Below are 18,479 nucleotides of genomic sequence, written 5' to 3' on the forward strand. Positions count from 1 at the left end.
TTTCAGTTAATCAGAGAGAGCCAGCATGGATTTGTGAAAGCTAGGTCATGCCTGACAAACCTGATTGAATTTTTTGAAGAGGTGACTAAAGTAGTGGTCAGGGGAATGTCAATGGATGTTATTTATATGGACTTCCAGAAGGCATATGATAAGGTCCCACATAAGAGACTGTTAGCTAAGATAGAAGCCCATGGAATCGAGGGAAAAGTACGGACTTGGTTAGGAAGTTGGCTGAGCGAAAGGCGACAGAGAGTAGGGATAATGGGTAAGTATTCACATTGGCAGGATGTGACTAGTGGAGTCCCGCAGGAATCTGTCTTGGGGCCTCAATTATTCACAATATTTATTAACGACTTAGATGAAGGCATAGAAAGTCTCATATCTAATTTTGCCGATGACACAAAGATTGGTGGCATTGTAAGCAGTGTAGATGAAAACAGAAAATTACAAAGCGATATTGATAGATTAGGTGAATGGGCAAAACTGTGGCAAATGGAATTCAATGTAGACAAATGTGAGGTCATCCACTTTGGATCAAAAAGGATAGAACAGGGTACTTTCTAAATGGTAAAAAGTTAAAAACAGTGGATGTCCAAAGGGACTTAGGGGTTCAGGTACATAGATTATTGAAGTATCATGAACAGGTGCAGAAAATAATCAAGAAGGCAAATGGAATGTTGGCCTTTATATCTAGAGGACGAGAGTACAAGGGGGCAGAAGTTATGCTGCAGCTATACAAAACCCTGGTTAGACCGCACCTGGAGTACTGTGAGCAGTTCTGGGCACCGCACCTTCGGAAGGACATATTGGCCTTGGAGGGAGTGCAGCGTAGGTTTACAAGAATGATACCTGGACTTCAAGGGTTAAGTTACGAGGAGAGATTACACAAATTGGGGTTGTATTCTCTCGAGTTTCGAAGGTTAAGGGATGATCTGATCGAAGTTTATAAGATATTAAGGGGAACAGAAAGGGTGGATAGAGAGAAACTATTTCCGCTGATTGGGGATTTTAGGAGTAGGGGGCACAGTCTAAAATTTAGAGCCAGACCTTTCAGGAGCGAGATTAGAAAACATTTCTACACACAAAGGGTTGTAGAAGTTTGGAACTCTCTTCCGCAAACGGCAATTGATACTAGCTCAATTGCTAAATTTAAATCTGAGATAGATAGCTTTTTGGCAACCAAAGGTATTAAGGGATATGGGCCAAAGGCAGGTATATGGAGTTAGATCACAGATCAGCCATGATCTTATCAAATGGCAGAGCAGGCATGAGGGGCTGAATGGCCTACTCCTGTTTCTATGTTCCTATGTACCAAGGAGCCCTAGTAAAATTGAAGTCAATGGGAATCAGGGGGAAAACTCTCCAGTGGCTGGAGTCATACTTAGCACAAAGGAAGATGGTAGTGGTTGCTGGAGGCCAATCCTCAGCCCCAGGACATTGCTGCAGGAATTCCTCAGGGCAGTGTCCTTCGCCCAACTGCTTCATCAATGACCTTCTCTCCATCATAAGGTCAGAAATGGGGATGTTCGCTGATGATTGCACAGTGTTCAGTTCCATTCGCAACCCCTCAAATAATGAAGCAGTCCATGCCCACACGCAGCAAGACCTGGACAACATCCAGGCTTGGGCTGATAAGTGGCAAGTAGCATTCGTTGCAGACCAGTGCCAGGCAATGACCATCTCCAACAAGAGAGCCTAACCACCTCCCCTTGACATTCAACGGCATTACCATCTCCGAATCCCCCACCATCAACATCCTGGGGGTCACCATTGACCAGAAACTTAACTGGACCAGCCATATAAATACTGTGGCTACAAGAGCAGGTCAGAGGCTGGGTATTCTGCATCGAGTGACTCACTTCCTGACTCCCCAAGCCTTTCCACCATCTACAAGGCACAAGTCAGGAGTGTGATGGAATACTCTCCACTTGCCTGGACGAGTACAGCTCCAACAACACTCGAAGCTCGACAGCATCCAGGACAAAGCAGCCCGCTTGATTGGCACCCCATCCACCACCGGCGCACAGTGGCTGCAGTATGTACCATCCACAGGATGCACTGCAGCAACTCGCCAAGGCTTCTTCGACAGCACCTCCCAAACCTGTGACCTCTACCACCTCGAAGGACAAGAGCAGCAGGCACATGGGAACAACACCACCTGCACGTTCCCCTCCAAGTCACACACCATCCCGAATTAAGGTTAAGGGGTGATCTTATAGAAGTCTATAAAATAATGAGGGGCATAGATAAGGTCGATAGTCAAAATCTTTTCCCAAAGGTAGGGGAGTCTATAACGAGGGGGCACAGATTTAAGGTGAGAGGGGAGAGATACAAAAGGATCCAGAGGGGCAATTTTTTCACTCAAAGGGTGGTGAGTGTCTGGAACGAGCTGCCAGAGGCAGTAGTAGAGGCGGGTACAATTTTGTCTTTTAAAAAGCATTTGGACAGTTACATGGGGAAGATGGGTATCGAGGGATATGGGCCAAGTGCAGGCAATTGGGACTAGCTTTGTGGTACAAACTGGGCGACATGGACATGTTGGGCCGAAGGGCCTGTTTCCATGTTGTAACTTCTATGATTCTATGATTCTATATCGCCGTTCCTTCATCGTCGCTGGGTCAAAATCCTGGAACTCCCTTCCTAACAGCACTGTGGGAGAACCTTCACCACACGGACTGCAGCGGTTCAAGAAGGCAGCTCACCACCACCTTCTCGAGGGCAATTAGGGATGGGCAATAAATGCCGGCCTCGCCAGCGCCGCCCACATCCCATGAACGAATAAAAAAAGAATCCCATCCCGACCGCGTGACTTTTTTTTTTACTTTGAGCGCTGCCAACCTTTGAAGTACCTCCTTTTTATCTAATTTAATCCTATCCAATTTCTCTACTCCCTCTTCCTTACTATGACATTAGCAGCATCTTCTTCTTTAGTGAAGGCAGATGCAAAGTACTCATTTAGTATCTCAGCTGTGCGCTTTGCCTCCACAAGATAATTTCCTTTTTGGTCCCTAATCTGCCCCACCCAGATCCCTGTTCAACTCACTGAAAGGAGCCTTCTTCCAGTTGAGTATCGTCACCTTTGATTGTTCTTGTCTTTTTAAACCCAATGTGGTAGGTAAGGGCGTGTCTATGGATGTTATTTATATAGACTTCCAGAAGGTATTCGACAAGTTTCCAGATAAGAGACTGTTAACAAAAATGAGAGCACATGGAATTGGAGGTAACCTATTGGCTTTAATAGGGAATTGGTTCAGGAGTTGGGAAGAGAGCAGGGATAATGGGTATGTACTCAAATTGGCAGGATGTGACTAGTGGTCCATAGGGATCTGTACTGGGTCTGCAGCTTTTCACTGTATATGTGATTTGAAGAAATAGAGAGCCTAAGCTTAGGTGGCATAGTAAATAGTGTAGATGGGAGCAGAAAGTTGCAAGGGGACATTGATAGATTAAGTGAGTGGGCAAAACTGTGGCAGATGGAGTTCAATGTGGGAAAGTGTGAAGTCATCCACTTTGGACCTAAGAAAGATAGATCAGAATATTTTCTAAATGGCGTGCATCCAGGAACTGTGGATGAGCAGAGAGATTTCGGGGTCCAAGTTCAGAAATCACTAAAAGCTAGTGGACAGGTACAAAAAATAATGAAAAAGGCTAATGGACTGTTGGCCTTTATCTCAAGAGGGCTGGAATACAAAGGGGAGGAAGTTACATTCCAGTTGTACAGAGCTCTGGTTAGACCCCATCTGGAGACTGCATTCAGTTCTGGGCACCGCACCTCAGGAAGGATATATTGGCCTTGGAGGGGGTGCAGTGCAGATTCACCAGAATGATAACGGGGTTAAATTATGAGGACGGGTTGCATAGAATAGGCTTGTATTCCCTTGAGTATAGAAGATTACGGGGTGATCTAATTGAGGTATTTAAGATGATTAAAGGATTTGATAAGTAGAGAGAAACTATTTCCTCTGGTGGGGGGAGTCCAGAACAAGGGGGCATAACCTTAAAATTAGAGCTAGGCCATTCAAGGGTGATGTCAGAAAGCACTTCTTCACATAAATGGTAGTGTAAATCTGGAACTCTCTTCCTCCAAAAAGCTGTTGAGGCTAGGAGTCAATTGAAAATTTCAACACTGAGATTGATAAGATTTTTGTTGGGAAAGGGTATTGAGTTACAGAATCAAGGCAGGTAAATGGAATTATGGTACAGATCAACTACGATCTAACTGAATGGCGGAATAGGCTTGAGGGGCTGAATGGCCTGCTTCTATTCTTATGTTCCACACGGCGTTCAGAGGAGTACTGATCACTCAATTGACAGGAGCATTAGGTGATCACCAGAAGGTTTCTTTCACCTTAAAGCAAGATACTGCAGATGCTGGAAACAGAAATTTATGGAAATACTCAGGTCATGCAGCATTTTAGAAACATTAACTGTTTCACTCTCCACAGATGTGACCTGCTGAGTGTTTCCAGCATTTTTGTTTATATTTTAGGTTTCCTTGGCCTTATTTGACCTGAAGCCTTGAGATTTCATGGGGTCTGAAATCCACATCAAGGAAACACAGCCACTCTTGACCATACACCACTGTACTTCCACCTGGCCTGTGGTAGAGCACACCCAGGCATGGAGTCGGATTTTGGGATGTTGACTGATAGATATGAGTGCAAGTATGCAGTTCCCCATGCACTGAATTCAGTCTCCCTTATGCTGTTGTTGCAGGTAGGCCAAGCACCTGTGCACAGGGAGGGATGGAGAAAAGGTGGAAGGAGAGCCACTGGAGGCAGTGTCACCCGTAACAGGTTACAGAGCAGCAAAAGCAAAGGCTTGGGGATGTAGCACCAAGGAGATAACAGCGAGAGAGAGAGCACACAATGCCTGAATTAAAATACACCACAGGTTCACGAACTGGTCAGAACTCAGATTACAAGAAAATATAGACACACATTTGAAAATCAGCCACACAGAATCCCACTCACATTTGTAGAAACCAGTTTAATGAATGGTTCAAAAATAAACAGTGACTTTTCTAGAAAAATTTCCAAATGGATCAGCTAAGTTACAAACTCTGAAAATGAATGGTTTGAAATATTTTAAATACACAAAGTGCCATTGAGGATCACATAACATCAAAAATACATTGTGTGCACACAAATCCTGCACATTTTACACAACAGGTCAATGCATTTTGCATTATCTACCATCAATTCAAATTGTCTGGGCTTCTAATGGAGACACTCAGATTGTGATACGATTCAAACACACCACAGGGTCCAAGGCAAGAGGAGGCTTTGCCTCTAAAAATCTCAAAGCTTCACCTCCTGATTTAAGCTCATTACTAACTTCTTAAAATAATTAGTTTTTAAACAGATCAATATTTACATAATTTCTTGCGATTTTCCAAAGGTTTGAGCGATCAAACCATTGTCCGCAGTTTTCAATTTCAGGTGCTGCTGGAATCTACTCTGAATTACATTTCTTTACAATTACTAACAACTGGCACAGATTAAAGAGATCTCATCATAGTTGCTTTGTCAGGAAAACTAAACCAACCACCAGCCAACATATCACATAGAATAAAGAGACATGGTGAATGCAGACACAGATACGGTGCTGAGAATCATGCAGCAGCTACACAGCTCCAAATTTTACATTTATTCCACACAGGGCAGGGTTATTGAGGCAAGGCCAGAGATCGCTTACAGGAAAAGGGTCAACACCTAATAATAGTGTACGATGATAGGTTTTATCACATTTCCATAATAGTATATAAGCCGCGGGTTCCTATGCTGCCTGTAAAGCCAGCTGCTAATCCAGTATAAGAATTGATATCATCTTCACACAGCCCTTCATCATTAAATATGTAGCTGGAAAAGGATATTAAAAAGTTTAATATTGAATGCCATCGACCTGAAATGTTAATTCTTTCTTTCTCCTTAGATGCTGCCTGACTTGCTGGAGTATATCCAGCATTTTATGTTTTCATTTCAGATTTCCAGCATCCACTGTATTTTGCTTTTGTATTAAAAATCTACAACAGAAACAGATCAAACTTAAGTTCCACAATATCAAATATTTCATTTTTTAATAACAGTCTCAAAGGATAATGAACACGTATTAAAATATTTTAAGCTTTAAAAGGGTTTGTGCCCGAGACAAACCAACATTTATAAAATCACCACTCCGACGCATGACCCGGACAGAGCATTCGGCCCCCCCCCCAAACGCTGCACTCGGCCCCCCCCCCCAAACGCTGCACTCGGCCCCTCCCCCCCCAAACGCTGCACTCGGCCCCCCCCCCCAAACGCTGCACTCGGCCCCCCCCACAAACGCTGCACTCGGCCACCCCCCACAAACGCTGCACTCGGCCCCCCCCCACAAACGCTGCACTCGGCCCCCCCCCACAAACGCTGCACTCGGCCCCCCCCCCCAAACGCTGCACTCGGCCCCTCCCCCCCCAAACGCTGCACTCGGCCCCCCCCCCCCAAACGCTGCACTCGGCCCCCCCCACAAACGCTGCACTCGGCCACCCCCCACAAACGCTGCACTCGGCCCCCCCCCACAAACGCTGCACTCGGCCCCCCCCCACAAACGCTGCACTCGGCCCCCCCCCACAAACGCTGCACTCGGCCCCCCCCCACAAACGCTGCACTCGGCCCCCCCCCACAAACGCTGCACTCGGCCCCCCCCCACAAACGCTGCACTCGGCCCCCCCCCACAAACGCTGCACTCGGCCCCCCCCCACAAACGCTGCACTCGGCCCCCCCCCACAAACGCTGCACTCGGCCCCCCCCCCACAAACGCTGCACTCGGCCCCCCCCCACAAACGCTGCACTCGGCCCCCCCCCACAAACGCTGCACTCGGCCCCCCCCCCACAAACGCTGCACTCGGCCCCCCCCCACAAACGCTGCACTCGGCCCCCCCCCACAAACGCTGCACTCGGCCCCCCCCCACAAACGCTGCACTCGGCCCCCCCCCACAAACGCTGCACTCGGCCCCCCCCCACAAACGCTGCACTCGGCCCCCCCCACAAACGCTGCACTCGGCCCCCCCCACAAACGCTGCACTCGGCCCCTCCCCCCCCCAAACGCTGCACTCGGCCCCTCCCCCCCCCCCAACGCTGCATTCGGCCCCCCCCACAAACGCTGCACTCGGCCCCTCCCCCCCACAAACGCTGCACTCGGCCCCCCCCCAAACGCTGCACTCGGCCCCTCCCCCCCCAACGCTGCACTCTGCCCCCCCCCCCCCAACGCTGCACTCGGCCCCCCCCCCCCCCAACGCTGCACTCGGCCCCCCCCCAAACGCTGCACTCGGCCCCCTCCCCCCCCCCCCCAACGCTGCACTCGGCCCCTCCCCCCCCCCAACGCTGCACTCGGCCCCTCCCCCCCCCCAACGCTGCACTCGGCCCCTCCCCCCCCCCAACGCTGCACTCGGCCCCCCCCCCCAACGCTGCACTCGGCCCCCTCCCCCCCACAACGCTGCACTCGGCCCCCTCCCCCCCCCAACGCTGCACTCGGCCAGGCCGCGGCCCCTCCCCCCCCACGCTGCACTTGGCCAGGCCGCGGCACCCCCACACGCCGCTGCACTCGGCCATGCCGCATTCGGCCACACTGTATAGTTCTAAGCCTAATTTACCACATCATGACATTGTTTGATTTGTTTCTTCCTTCTCTAATTGAGCAGATGGAACCGAATAATTGACAGTGGAGAGAAGGGGAATGTGACGTTGCATTTTAAACATCATTGCAACAGTCAGTCAGACAGGCTGGTCTTGGTTAGAGAAAAGCTGCAATATTCTAAAATGGAGAGGTATAAAGACAGCATTAATCACAGACATTGCAGTACTGGGTTCCAGCATTAACGAGTGTGATGTTTACCCAAGAGGTTCAGATTTCTCAGCTTTGGGAGGAACAGCAGATACTGTACCACTATCTGGAGAACCATCCCAGCTCCCTCTGCTGTCCAACCTATTATTACAGATGCATATTTGATCCCCTCGAAACCAAACAGAAGAGGCTGTTGCCCAGAGTCTTTGGACTTCAAGTGCACAGGCATTGTAGACTCGCATCCATATCCAGTACTAGTTTAAACCCACACAACCTACCTCAGCTGTTTTTGAACCCTTGGGTCCAGTCATATACATTTCAGGCAACACAGGCTGAGGTGAAAATCCACATTCAGAACAATCCTGGTCACCAATGGAAAACATCGCAACTGAGAATGGGTAGTTTTCCCACCTGGATTGCAGTCATCTTGGAAATAAGGTTGGAGACATTTAAGCTGAAATGAATTTTAAGGAATATTGCAGGTGCAGCAGCAAGTTCTGCATAATCCTGGTCACAGAAATCAACAGCACAATGAAAGAAAGTATTTGCAGTATCTGAGGAGTGGCATTGAGCGATCAATTCAAACTGACAAGACAATTGTATTGTCTCAGAATGAAGTAATTTACAGTATTAAAGGACTGAGCACAAATCACCAAGTCTTACAGAAATTCTGCAGATTTCCTCACTGGGATTTAAAGAAAGAACAAGCCTCTATTAGTTATGTTCAGCCCTGCCCCCTCACCGCTGAGCCTTGCTGGATTGAAACATTTTCTGTATGGTGTGATGGATGAGTTGGAGCAGCAAAGCTGGCCCTACATACACCTTCCCACAGCACCCCCTCGTAGGATTCTATGGAAACCTAGCCGCTTCTCCCTCCCCTAGTAAACAAGCTGGTTATTGCTGTCGCTACCCCTCCCTGAGGGATCTGAGCTTACAGCTTTAATTCTAGAACTTTGAAATCCTGTTATTCTAAATGGACAAAAGCAACATCAGTCTCTGCAGATGATGCACTTTGCTGCTCAGTGCGTTACACGTGCTGAAAAGTGGATTGACTCTCTTCACTCCAACTCTAATGCCAGCTGGTGAGTACTAAATGTATAATGGTGCATTTTCTAGATCTGATGAGGTTGCAATCCAACTAATCAAATGAAGTCTGGACGTACTGCACCAACTCAGAATCGGCTGCACCTTGTCTGTCAACAGCATTCAGTGGGTGGTTTCTACTTTTTGAAGCAGGACCACAGGAGACACTGCTATAAATGGAGATGGAGCATTAAACAGGCAATCAGCCTTCTTACCAATGAGTCAAAATGATAATCTATGCAGCAAAATTGCCTCATTCATTGTTGCAGGACCTCTACCCCTTAAAACAGCAACTATGCCAAGTTGAAATCCAGATGTGTAGGATGCAGCTGGCTTCATCATCCTTTCAAAAACCTTTGAGAGATGACAGCATCTCAAACCCAAGGAACTAGAAGGAACACCAAACAAACCAGCAATGACACAGACAGCAATAAAACCTCAATCTCTTAGCTGTGAGATTCTGTCCATTGTGAGGAAGGAATAGTAACCATCGGGGCAACCACAATATTTTTAACTACGCACAACGGCAGCAGGAATTACTCATGAGACACACCAGTGGTATCGCACAAGGGGGTTATGGCAACCCTCCCTTCCAAAGAATGTCTACTGGGCCCACGATGTGGTGTATTCTGGCAACACCAGCACCCACAATTCTACTGTTTTCGTAGGAAGTTTGAAAGGAAACCTGCCTTCAAGTGTTGGCGTGCGCCCCGATCCTGTGAAGTGACGTTCTCATACTGATTCAGCTCCGATTGATCCAACAGTTCAAAATCATCCCCCTCTGCATCAGTGTCCATTTCTGTGCCCGAGTGTTCATGCCAAGTCTGTGAAGCAACCCACTGAGGATTGTCCCTCACCATTTGGGTCTCTTGAGCTGCACTCGACAAGGCAGCTGACATCATATTGCTGGCTATTGCCCCTGCCAGAGTAAGACCCTCGCTGCCTGTGAAATTCAGTGGTGATGGAAGCCCACTGAGGGATATATCTGCATCAATATCCTCCTGATCAGAAAACAGGCTCACGTCCTCCTGTGCCAAAGCCTGGTAGGGGGCAGTTGGAATACCTAGGCTGGTATCCTCATCATCATCCACTCCGGTCACATCGGGGTTTATAGATGGGAATTCTGGTAGATCTCTCGCAAACGATTCCTCAGGATCACTATGACGATCAAGATCTAAGTGCGAAAGGGAATTCAGATCAGTGAAATGTTTCGCTCAGAAATTTCTGTCATGTGGGCAACATGAGGATTGTAGTGAACTTGACTAATACAGCTGTAGAACTGGCCATGTTTTTCAGTGGGACAAGTGCTAAAAAGTGAAGCAATTTGTTTGAAATGAGTCAGGATTATTAACCCTCTGCAGACAGGTGACTCAGACTGTGGAAATCTATGAATGAACTCTCATCCACTACAGCGTGCCTGTAGCATTGGGTCTATACCTGACACACAATTCATTTCACAGAATCTAAAATACACCTAATGCACACAGTTAGACTGCAGATGAAGCAATTTCCTTGGTTTATGAAAAGGAAGATAACATTTTTTTTAAAAACAGACTTTCATTTAAACTCAAGAACCCACCTTCAGAGCCATCCGTTATTGGGGTCTGTCCTCGGGATAAGTTGAAGGTTCCGTTCTCAGTGTACGACACCTCTGCATCTGAATGCTCAGAGTCGGAAATTTCCAGTTCCTTAGCAATCATGGAGTCATCGAGCTTCCCATGCAAGAAACAGAAAACAGAAAAATAAGATTTGTAGCAACCATTTAACAAGGCCGTATACATGGACCCTTGAAAGGAAATGGGTTCAGCGTTACGTGAATTTTAATTTACAGAGTAGAAAATGTACCAGTTTAATCACACATTCTATAAGAAAGAGAGAGATCTGAATTTAATTAAACATTAACAAAAAGATGATTTGGTGTTTTCAGGGGAGGCTCTATTGAGAACAAGTCAGGGATCTGTATGTTTTTAAAACCTCCAGAAGACCAGTACACATTTCATAATGAAGCGCAGACTGGAACTCAGTGGACAAGCTGTAAATCCCCTATTCTCAGGGAGCTTGGAAACTGAGGGATTAACAATTTACAATCCATTTCAAATATAACACTGGCACTTAAACTTCACAGCGAGCTGTAAATATTTTAAAACTTTTTTTTAAAAAACTCTTGTGGTGGGAGGGGGGGTAGGGGGAAAGAGAGAGCGACACACACACACACACACACACACACACACGTATTATCAGGAGACAAACACAATCTATACCTTGGGGCAAAACGCAGCCAATTCAGCTTCACTGTCACTTCCATCATCTGCAGTCCTGACAGTAATTGCTCGGCGACGCACTGAAACAATCCAAAGATCAGACACAAACATCTCCTGTTACTAATGCAGATAACAGGCAGGACCAGCCACGCTGTACACTGAGCCCCATCAATATGGGCCCATAATTTGCTGGAGTGGGGCATCTCACGGCGTGCAGCGTTAGTTAGACTTTTTCCCTCACCCTTCAGCTCAAAAATATTTTGCGCCGCAAATTTCTGGAAGAGCGAGTTGATAACGGGGCAGTGAGGGCAACGGGACATCTGGGACTTTGGTGAACGACGGGACCAACAGTCTATCCCCTTAACCAATGAGATTTAAGGATTGAAAAAGAAACAGAAGAATGACAGAAGGAGAGAGGGTGAATTAGAGTCAAATCAGGTACAGAAAGGGAAATAAAGATGGGATCGAGAGAAAAAAGACAAAGAAAAAAGTAATAAAAAAAAAATTAAAATATTTCTAGGAACAATTTACTACCTGCAGGACTCCACAGTTTCAATTGTTTCCTTTCTGGGCCAGAGAGTTTGTAGCATTGCAGGAACATAAATCTCATAATTAAAAGGGTCCTTATGCTGTTACGTACCAGCCCTAACTTTCTGCGGTGAGTTTAGTTGGTAATTAATGTGCAAATGCAGCAACTTCTTGAAACTCACAGTGGGGGGGGTTTGAGGGCAAGCTATCATTTTTGTGAGGCTAACGGCAAATCGTCCAGCAGCTTATGGCGATTCGCAACTCATGGAGTATCTTTCTTGCCACAAATTGCTGGACGATTTACACACTAATAACGGCAAGCACATTAAACTCGCTGTTATTTTGCCAGAAAATTGTGGCCTATTAATAGACAAGTAGCACTGCACCATACATCCTGAGCCTCTCTAATCTTTCCTCATAATTCATCATCCTGCCTGCACAGGAGAGGACACTGAAACCACTTCAGTTTATTTCAGGTTGTATCATGTGAACTTGCTGGTCTTCAGACGGTGGCAAGAATAACCAGACAGTAGACTTGACTCAGGCTTTAATTGTCCAACAAATTTATTAATAAAGCAGCGAATTGTAGCAGTAACTTTTTTTAAAAAAAACAGTAGTAAAGTCTATAGCTATTTTCTCAAATTAGTAGCAAATAATAAATAGTTCACCACTGTTGCAATAAATGATGTAAGCAATATTCTCGTAGCAGTTCCTTTCTTTTCTCACCATCTACAGGAGCTAGCTGGCCCAACTCATACCCTCTGATTTCAACAAGACAGTTGAAATGTGACTGGGAAGTTTTATCTATCGGTTTAATTCAAAAATGCTGCCAATCAAACTCATAACTGAAGACATCCCACAAGATATTTGTATTTGAATTGAGTGGTGTGATCCCTCCCTCAGACACCAGTCTCAGTCAAACCAACTATTTCTATAACTATTGTATCAAGCTAAGCTGGGACATAATTTCAGTGAGTAAACCTAGTTTTTAAACCCCCTTATGTACTGTGCCAGAATTAAAGTCAATATACTAGGGTTCTGATGTGCCATACTGCCAGAGGAATTTGACTCTATTTAATCCAAATCTGCATTAGTATTTATAAAATGCACCACCACAGGACCAGTCAGATGGGAATAAAAGATGAACCAAAGGGTTCATTTTAACCATCACAAAGTTGACTCTGTTACTCACACTGTCGTTCCCGCTGCTTCGTCAACATATATCCCTTCATGCTGAAATCTAGCCGCCTAAGCACAGGCTCAATTCTGGCATAAACCTTTTGCCCCAGCTGGTAATAAATGACCAATGGCCAGAGCAGTACACCAATCACTGCAAGAAAGGAAAACATCAGTAAAGAAATTAGTGGAAACCCACAGCACAGAGGCCCTGAAGCCTCAGCCAGATCAGCTGGTACTGAACAGATATTAAGTCCTTTATGGATTCAAGCATTAAAGTAGCAGACAAGCGTGAGGGTATGGCAGGGAAGAGCGTGGGACTAAGTACTTTTAATGTCAGATATCCCTGTATCTAATTAGGGTAAGTAAAAATATACAGGGCTACCTCAGAGACCCCTCCCCCCTTTTATAACATTGCAGCCATACAATAGAATTAATTTCACAGATAAGGTGTGCATTGTATTGGATGAGCAGGAGTATTAGAACAAATCTAGTCAATGAGATATATAATAAACCATTGTAATTGGCACCTGCTGCCCCACTATATTTCAATCTTGACCCAGACTACTGCAAACATTTTTCTTTGAGCAAAGGTTCCGTTAGAAGGAAGAACAGCAGCAACTGTGAAGCTCCAAAACATTTCATTTTATTGCACCCTTGGATGGAACTTGGTTCCTCCTCTCCTGAACCTTGGCCAGGTCATTCTGATCAGCCATTAGGTGCGTGACTGAGGTCAGGTATGTCCAACATTCCTGAATACTGAGGCAGAACAACTGAACTGCAGCCTGCTCTGGAATCAGCAACTAGTCACTCTTCACATTGCCAGTTCCCTCACTGCCACACTCATGCTGCTGCAGTAGCCTGTGGTCTGGACACTGAGCAGTAGCAACTACAGTGCTCACCATACTTAGGGCTGAAAGCACAGGACTAACTGTAGCTGTGGAAACTGATTTGTAATTGCTTTCTTTGGGGATGGGGGGGTGGAGAGAGGGAACAGGCTGTTTTGTGCAGGTAGAACGAAGGAAGTAAAGAAGTGCATGTTAAGGTGGATAGAGTTCAAATATTAATGGGCTTGTGAAAGAGCTGCTGCATTTCTGCTACTCAAGTAGCACATTGGTTTCCAAATAGTCACTGCAGGTCATTGGGACCAAACGGCAGTTGAAAATATGACATTTTAAATCAGGATGAACTTATCTAGGACAAATCAAATGCATTAAGACAGCACTTACAGCTAATGTAGGAGAGCAGGAGACCAGGAATATAGCGTCCAATTATTGCCAGGAATGTGAACACACCACAAACTAAAAGACAAAACTGAACAAAACAATCCTGATACAATCATTTCAAATCTTGAACACAGACCTATTACCCACAAAGTAGAATTTCTGGGGATTTTTTTTAAATGATTCCCAGACCACAAACATCATGGGATTCCCAGGAGAGGCATATCACCAGCTCCAGACACCGGGGGTCAGATCTGCATTAAATCTGAGCGATATTGAAGAGTTTAAAGCTGCCAATCTAAGCCACCGATTGTCCCTTTAAAGCAATAATCATTATCCAGTCCATCCGTCCCGCCCGCTCCCCGCCCCGTCCACCCACCGCTCCCCAGTCCCGCCCACTCCTGCTGCATTTGTCAGTGATTGCTGCACTACAAGTAATTTAATGTATGCAAAGTACTTTGAAACCTCAGATTCATGACCAGATGTTTGGAAATGCAAGCACTCACTTTTTTAAAAAAAAGACAACTTTGAAGTCATTTCTGGAGGGACTTTAATTCAGCTGATTTCAGGAATTGTAACTGTTCAAAAAATTTTCATGGAGACGGAATGACTTGTTGAAAAGATAACGCACAATCCTGGAACTCTCCAGAAATGCAATTTGACCAATAGATTCCAAAAATGATCCTGCATTATTTTAACAAAATGTAGGACCACTTGAATGACGGAATAAATAGAAATACTTTAAATCAATACACTACTTCACTGAAATTACAGTAGCCTTTAACAAAGTTCTTCTTACCTTACCAGGATTCTGCTTTTTAAAATGGTACAAGTTCTTCAAGAAACTCGCTCCGCTGACCCACAACTCCGCCATTCTTTGACAAAGTTCAGGAACGCTAAGCAGTTTAGGATGAACAAGGCCCCAGCTGCACGGGAATAAAGGATCAGGGAACGCATTAAACAGCCATCAAAACAGACATTAGTACATTGTCAGGGCTGAGGCCACATTTCAACCCAGGGAGGGGTGGGATGCACGATACATTGTGCCCCAGAGATCATCATCAGGGCCTGGGGAACGGGGACTCCCCCACATCCGGTTCTGGAGAACGGGGACTGGGGAATCTGGAAAATGTATCACTGAGTGTTTTGAGTATCACTCAATCAGCAGATGGTTTATTTTATATTGGACCAATGACTGAACTATGAATCAGGATTCATTTTTCCCAAAGAAGATTTTCAACAAGTGTCACTTTGTAATAATATATATAAAATGCAATAAACCAGATTATAGTCATGAGAGTTTCTCAGTTACTAGGTCTTTCAAAGCTGTAATATTAAATATAGCTTGCCAGGAATAACTCCCTCACCATCCCACATCCCTTTTCCACTATAGTGCCACAGCACCAGATTACATCAGCCCTCTGGTAGCCCAAATACAAGCTATAGGGAATCTTAGTGAGAGATAGTAGGTGTGACTACAACAACTTTCATTTATATAGCACCTTTAACACAGTAAAATGTCCCAAGGCGCTTCACACTGTAATCAGACAAAAAAAAAGCTTCTGACTAGTAATTGTGATGATTCACAATAGTTTAATATATTTTGATATAAAGTGGAAAACTGCATGTGTAATCAGAATGCCATCTTGCTACATAACATGGGATGGGGAAAGATGGCAGTAGCTCAGAGTGCATCTTGCACAGCGACGAGTGGGCACAGACCTTTAGCCCATTGCTTGGAACATTTATTTTTCACAGAAAAGCAAAAAAAAAACAGAAAAGGTGGTTAAGGCGGCATATGGGATACTGTCCTTTATTAGCCAAGGCATAGAATATAAGAGCAGGGAGGTTATGCTAGAACTGTTTAAAACACTGGTTAGGCCACAGCTAAAGTACTGTGTACAGTTCTAGTCACCACATTACAGGAAAGATGTGATTGCACTAGAGAGGGTACAGAGGAGATTTATGAAGATGTTGCCAGGACTGCAGAATTTTAGCTATGAGGAAAGATTGGATAGGCTGGGGTTGTTTTCTTTAGAACAGAGGAGGCTGAGGGGAGATTTAATTGAGATGTATAAAATGATGAGGGGCCTAGATAGAGTGGGTAGGAAGGATCTATTTCCCTTAGCGGAGGGGTCAATAACCAGGGAGCATAGATTTAAAGTAATCGGTAGAAGGATTAGAGGGGAGTTAAGGAGAAATGTTTTCACTCAGAGGGTGGTGGGGGTCTGGAACTCACTGCCTGAAAGGGTGGTAGAGGCAGAAACCCTCATCACATTTAAAAAGTACTTGGATGTGCACATGAAGAGCCGTAACCTACCAGGCTATGGACCAAGAGCTGGAAAGTAGGATTAGGCTGGATAGCTTATTAGCCAGCACAGACATGATGGGCCGAATGGCCTCCTTCTGTGCTGTAAATTTCTATGAATGAGATCGGGCAAAGAAATGTTTGTGGATGTATGCGCATATTTAATGGAAAAAAACCTTGGCACCAACATCTACAATCAGTGTTTTAGCAACTTGAACCAGATCACAAGGTCCTTCCTATGTACAGAATTATTGCAAATGGAACATCTGCCTCTGGCGCTCACAGAAAGAACAAGACAAAAATCTGTGATTAAAATACAAAGCAATGAATGTCAGAGGGAAACAGAGAATTGGAGTGGGAGGCAAATAGACAAGAGTTACAGGAGAATACCTTTTTATAATCTGTACTTGTATAATGACACATGAGATTAGTAAACTGTGCCAAGTGTTACAATTAATTAGTTGGAAAGGAAAAACAAGTAGCCTCACCTTAAAGCAGAAGGAAAGTCTGGGGAGGGGGGAAAATGCATACGTTTTGTTCAACGTATTCCCCATTTTATAAAGAAAAGTATTAATCTCAGAAATAGAGAGCTGTATATCTAAGTTTACTGATGGCACTAAGTTAGGTGGCACAATAAATAGTGTAAATGGGAGCAGAAAGTTGCAGAGGGACATTGATAGATTAAGTGAGTGGGCAAAACCGTGGCATATGGGTGGGGAAGTGTGAGGTCATCCACTTTGGAGCTACGAAAGATAGATCAGTGTATTTTCTAAATGGTGAGAAGCGAGGAACTGTGGAGGAGCAGAGATTTAGGGGTCCAAGTACAGAAATCACTAAAAGCTAGTAGACAGGTACAAAAAATAGTAAAGGGTTAATGGAACATTGGTCTTTTATCTCAAGGGGGCTGGAATACAAAGGGATCGAAGTTATGTTAGTTATATAAAGCTCTGGTTAGACCCCATTTAGAGGACTGCATTCAGGTCAGGAAGGATATATCGGCCTCGGAAAGGGTGCAGCGCAGATTCACCAGAATGATGCCTCCGCTAAAAGGGGTAAATTATGAGGACAGGTTGCATAGAATATCCTTGTATTCCCTTGAGTATAGAACATTAAGGAGTTTAAGATGATTAAAGGATTTGATTAGGCAGAGAGAGAGAGAGAGAGAGAGAGAGAGAGAAACTATTTCCTCTGGTTGGAGAGTCCAAAACAAGGGGGCATAACCTTAAAATTAGAGCTAGGCCGTTCAGGGGTGATGTCAGAAAGCACATCTTCACACAAAAGGTAGTGAAAATCTGGAACTCTCTCCCCCAAATTCAAATTGGAGGGTATGACATGATAGCTATTACTGAGACTTGGCTGCAGGATGGTCAAGATTGGGAACTAATTATACCAGGTTATAAGGTCTACAGGAGAGATAGGGAAAATGGAAGAGGGGGAGGAGTAGCTTTAATGATTAGAGATGAAATCACTTCAATGATAAAGGGGGATATAACGAGAGGTAAGCAGCCAACAGAGACCTTGTGGGTTGAATTGAGAAATAGGAAAGGATTTAAGACTATAGTGGGAGTTGTATATAGGAGCCCTGGCAGCAGCTCTGAAGTGCTAGATTGTATAAATGCAGAGATTAGACAAGCGTGTAACAAAGGCATAGTGGTCTTAATGGGGGACTTTAACCTTCACATAGATGGGGAAAAGCAGACTAGCAACTGTCAGAAAGGTAGTGAATTTCTTGAGTGTGTCTGGGATAGTTTTCTACAGCAGTATGTCTTAGAGGCAACAAGGGGGCAAGCCATACTAGATTTAGTAATGAGTAATGAACCAGATTTAGTTAACGGCTTAACTGTGTGTGAACATCTATCCAATAGTGATCATAACATGATCGAGTTCAATGTAGTGTTTGAAAGGGAAAAAAGTGAATCAGCTGCTAAGATTCACCTTTTTCCCTTTCAAACACTACATTGAACTCGATCATGTTATGATCACTATTGGATAGGTGTTCACACACAGTTAAGCCGTTAACTAAATCTGGTTCAAGGCCGACTTCAATGGGATGAGACAGAGACTGTCCACAGTAAACTG

At 45.0% G+C, this 18,479-nt stretch overlaps 1 protein-coding gene across 1 annotated transcript in view; it reads right to left on the minus strand.

Annotated features, from left to right (window-relative positions):
• Positions 1 to 7,507: 7,507 nt before the first annotated feature.
• retreg3 (reticulophagy regulator family member 3) overlaps positions 7,508 to 18,479 on the minus strand; it is a 30,528-nt gene continuing 19,556 nt past the window's right edge. Inside the window, exons 4-9 of the mRNA XM_067969295.1 lie at positions 14,892 to 15,018; positions 14,099 to 14,183; positions 12,886 to 13,023; positions 11,166 to 11,245; positions 10,484 to 10,616; positions 7,508 to 10,078 (exon numbers count right to left, since the gene is read on the minus strand). Of these exons, the coding sequence (XP_067825396.1) occupies positions 9,558 to 10,078; positions 10,484 to 10,616; positions 11,166 to 11,245; positions 12,886 to 13,023; positions 14,099 to 14,183; positions 14,892 to 15,018 (1,084 nt within the window). The 3' untranslated portion in view covers positions 7,508 to 9,557. The remainder of the gene's footprint in view (positions 10,079 to 10,483; positions 10,617 to 11,165; positions 11,246 to 12,885; positions 13,024 to 14,098; positions 14,184 to 14,891; positions 15,019 to 18,479) is intronic.

The sequence above is a fragment of the Heptranchias perlo genome, chromosome 30 (genome assembly GCF_035084215.1).
Source record: "Heptranchias perlo isolate sHepPer1 chromosome 30, sHepPer1.hap1, whole genome shotgun sequence".
Lineage (NCBI taxonomy): Eukaryota > Metazoa > Chordata > Chondrichthyes > Hexanchiformes > Hexanchidae > Heptranchias > Heptranchias perlo.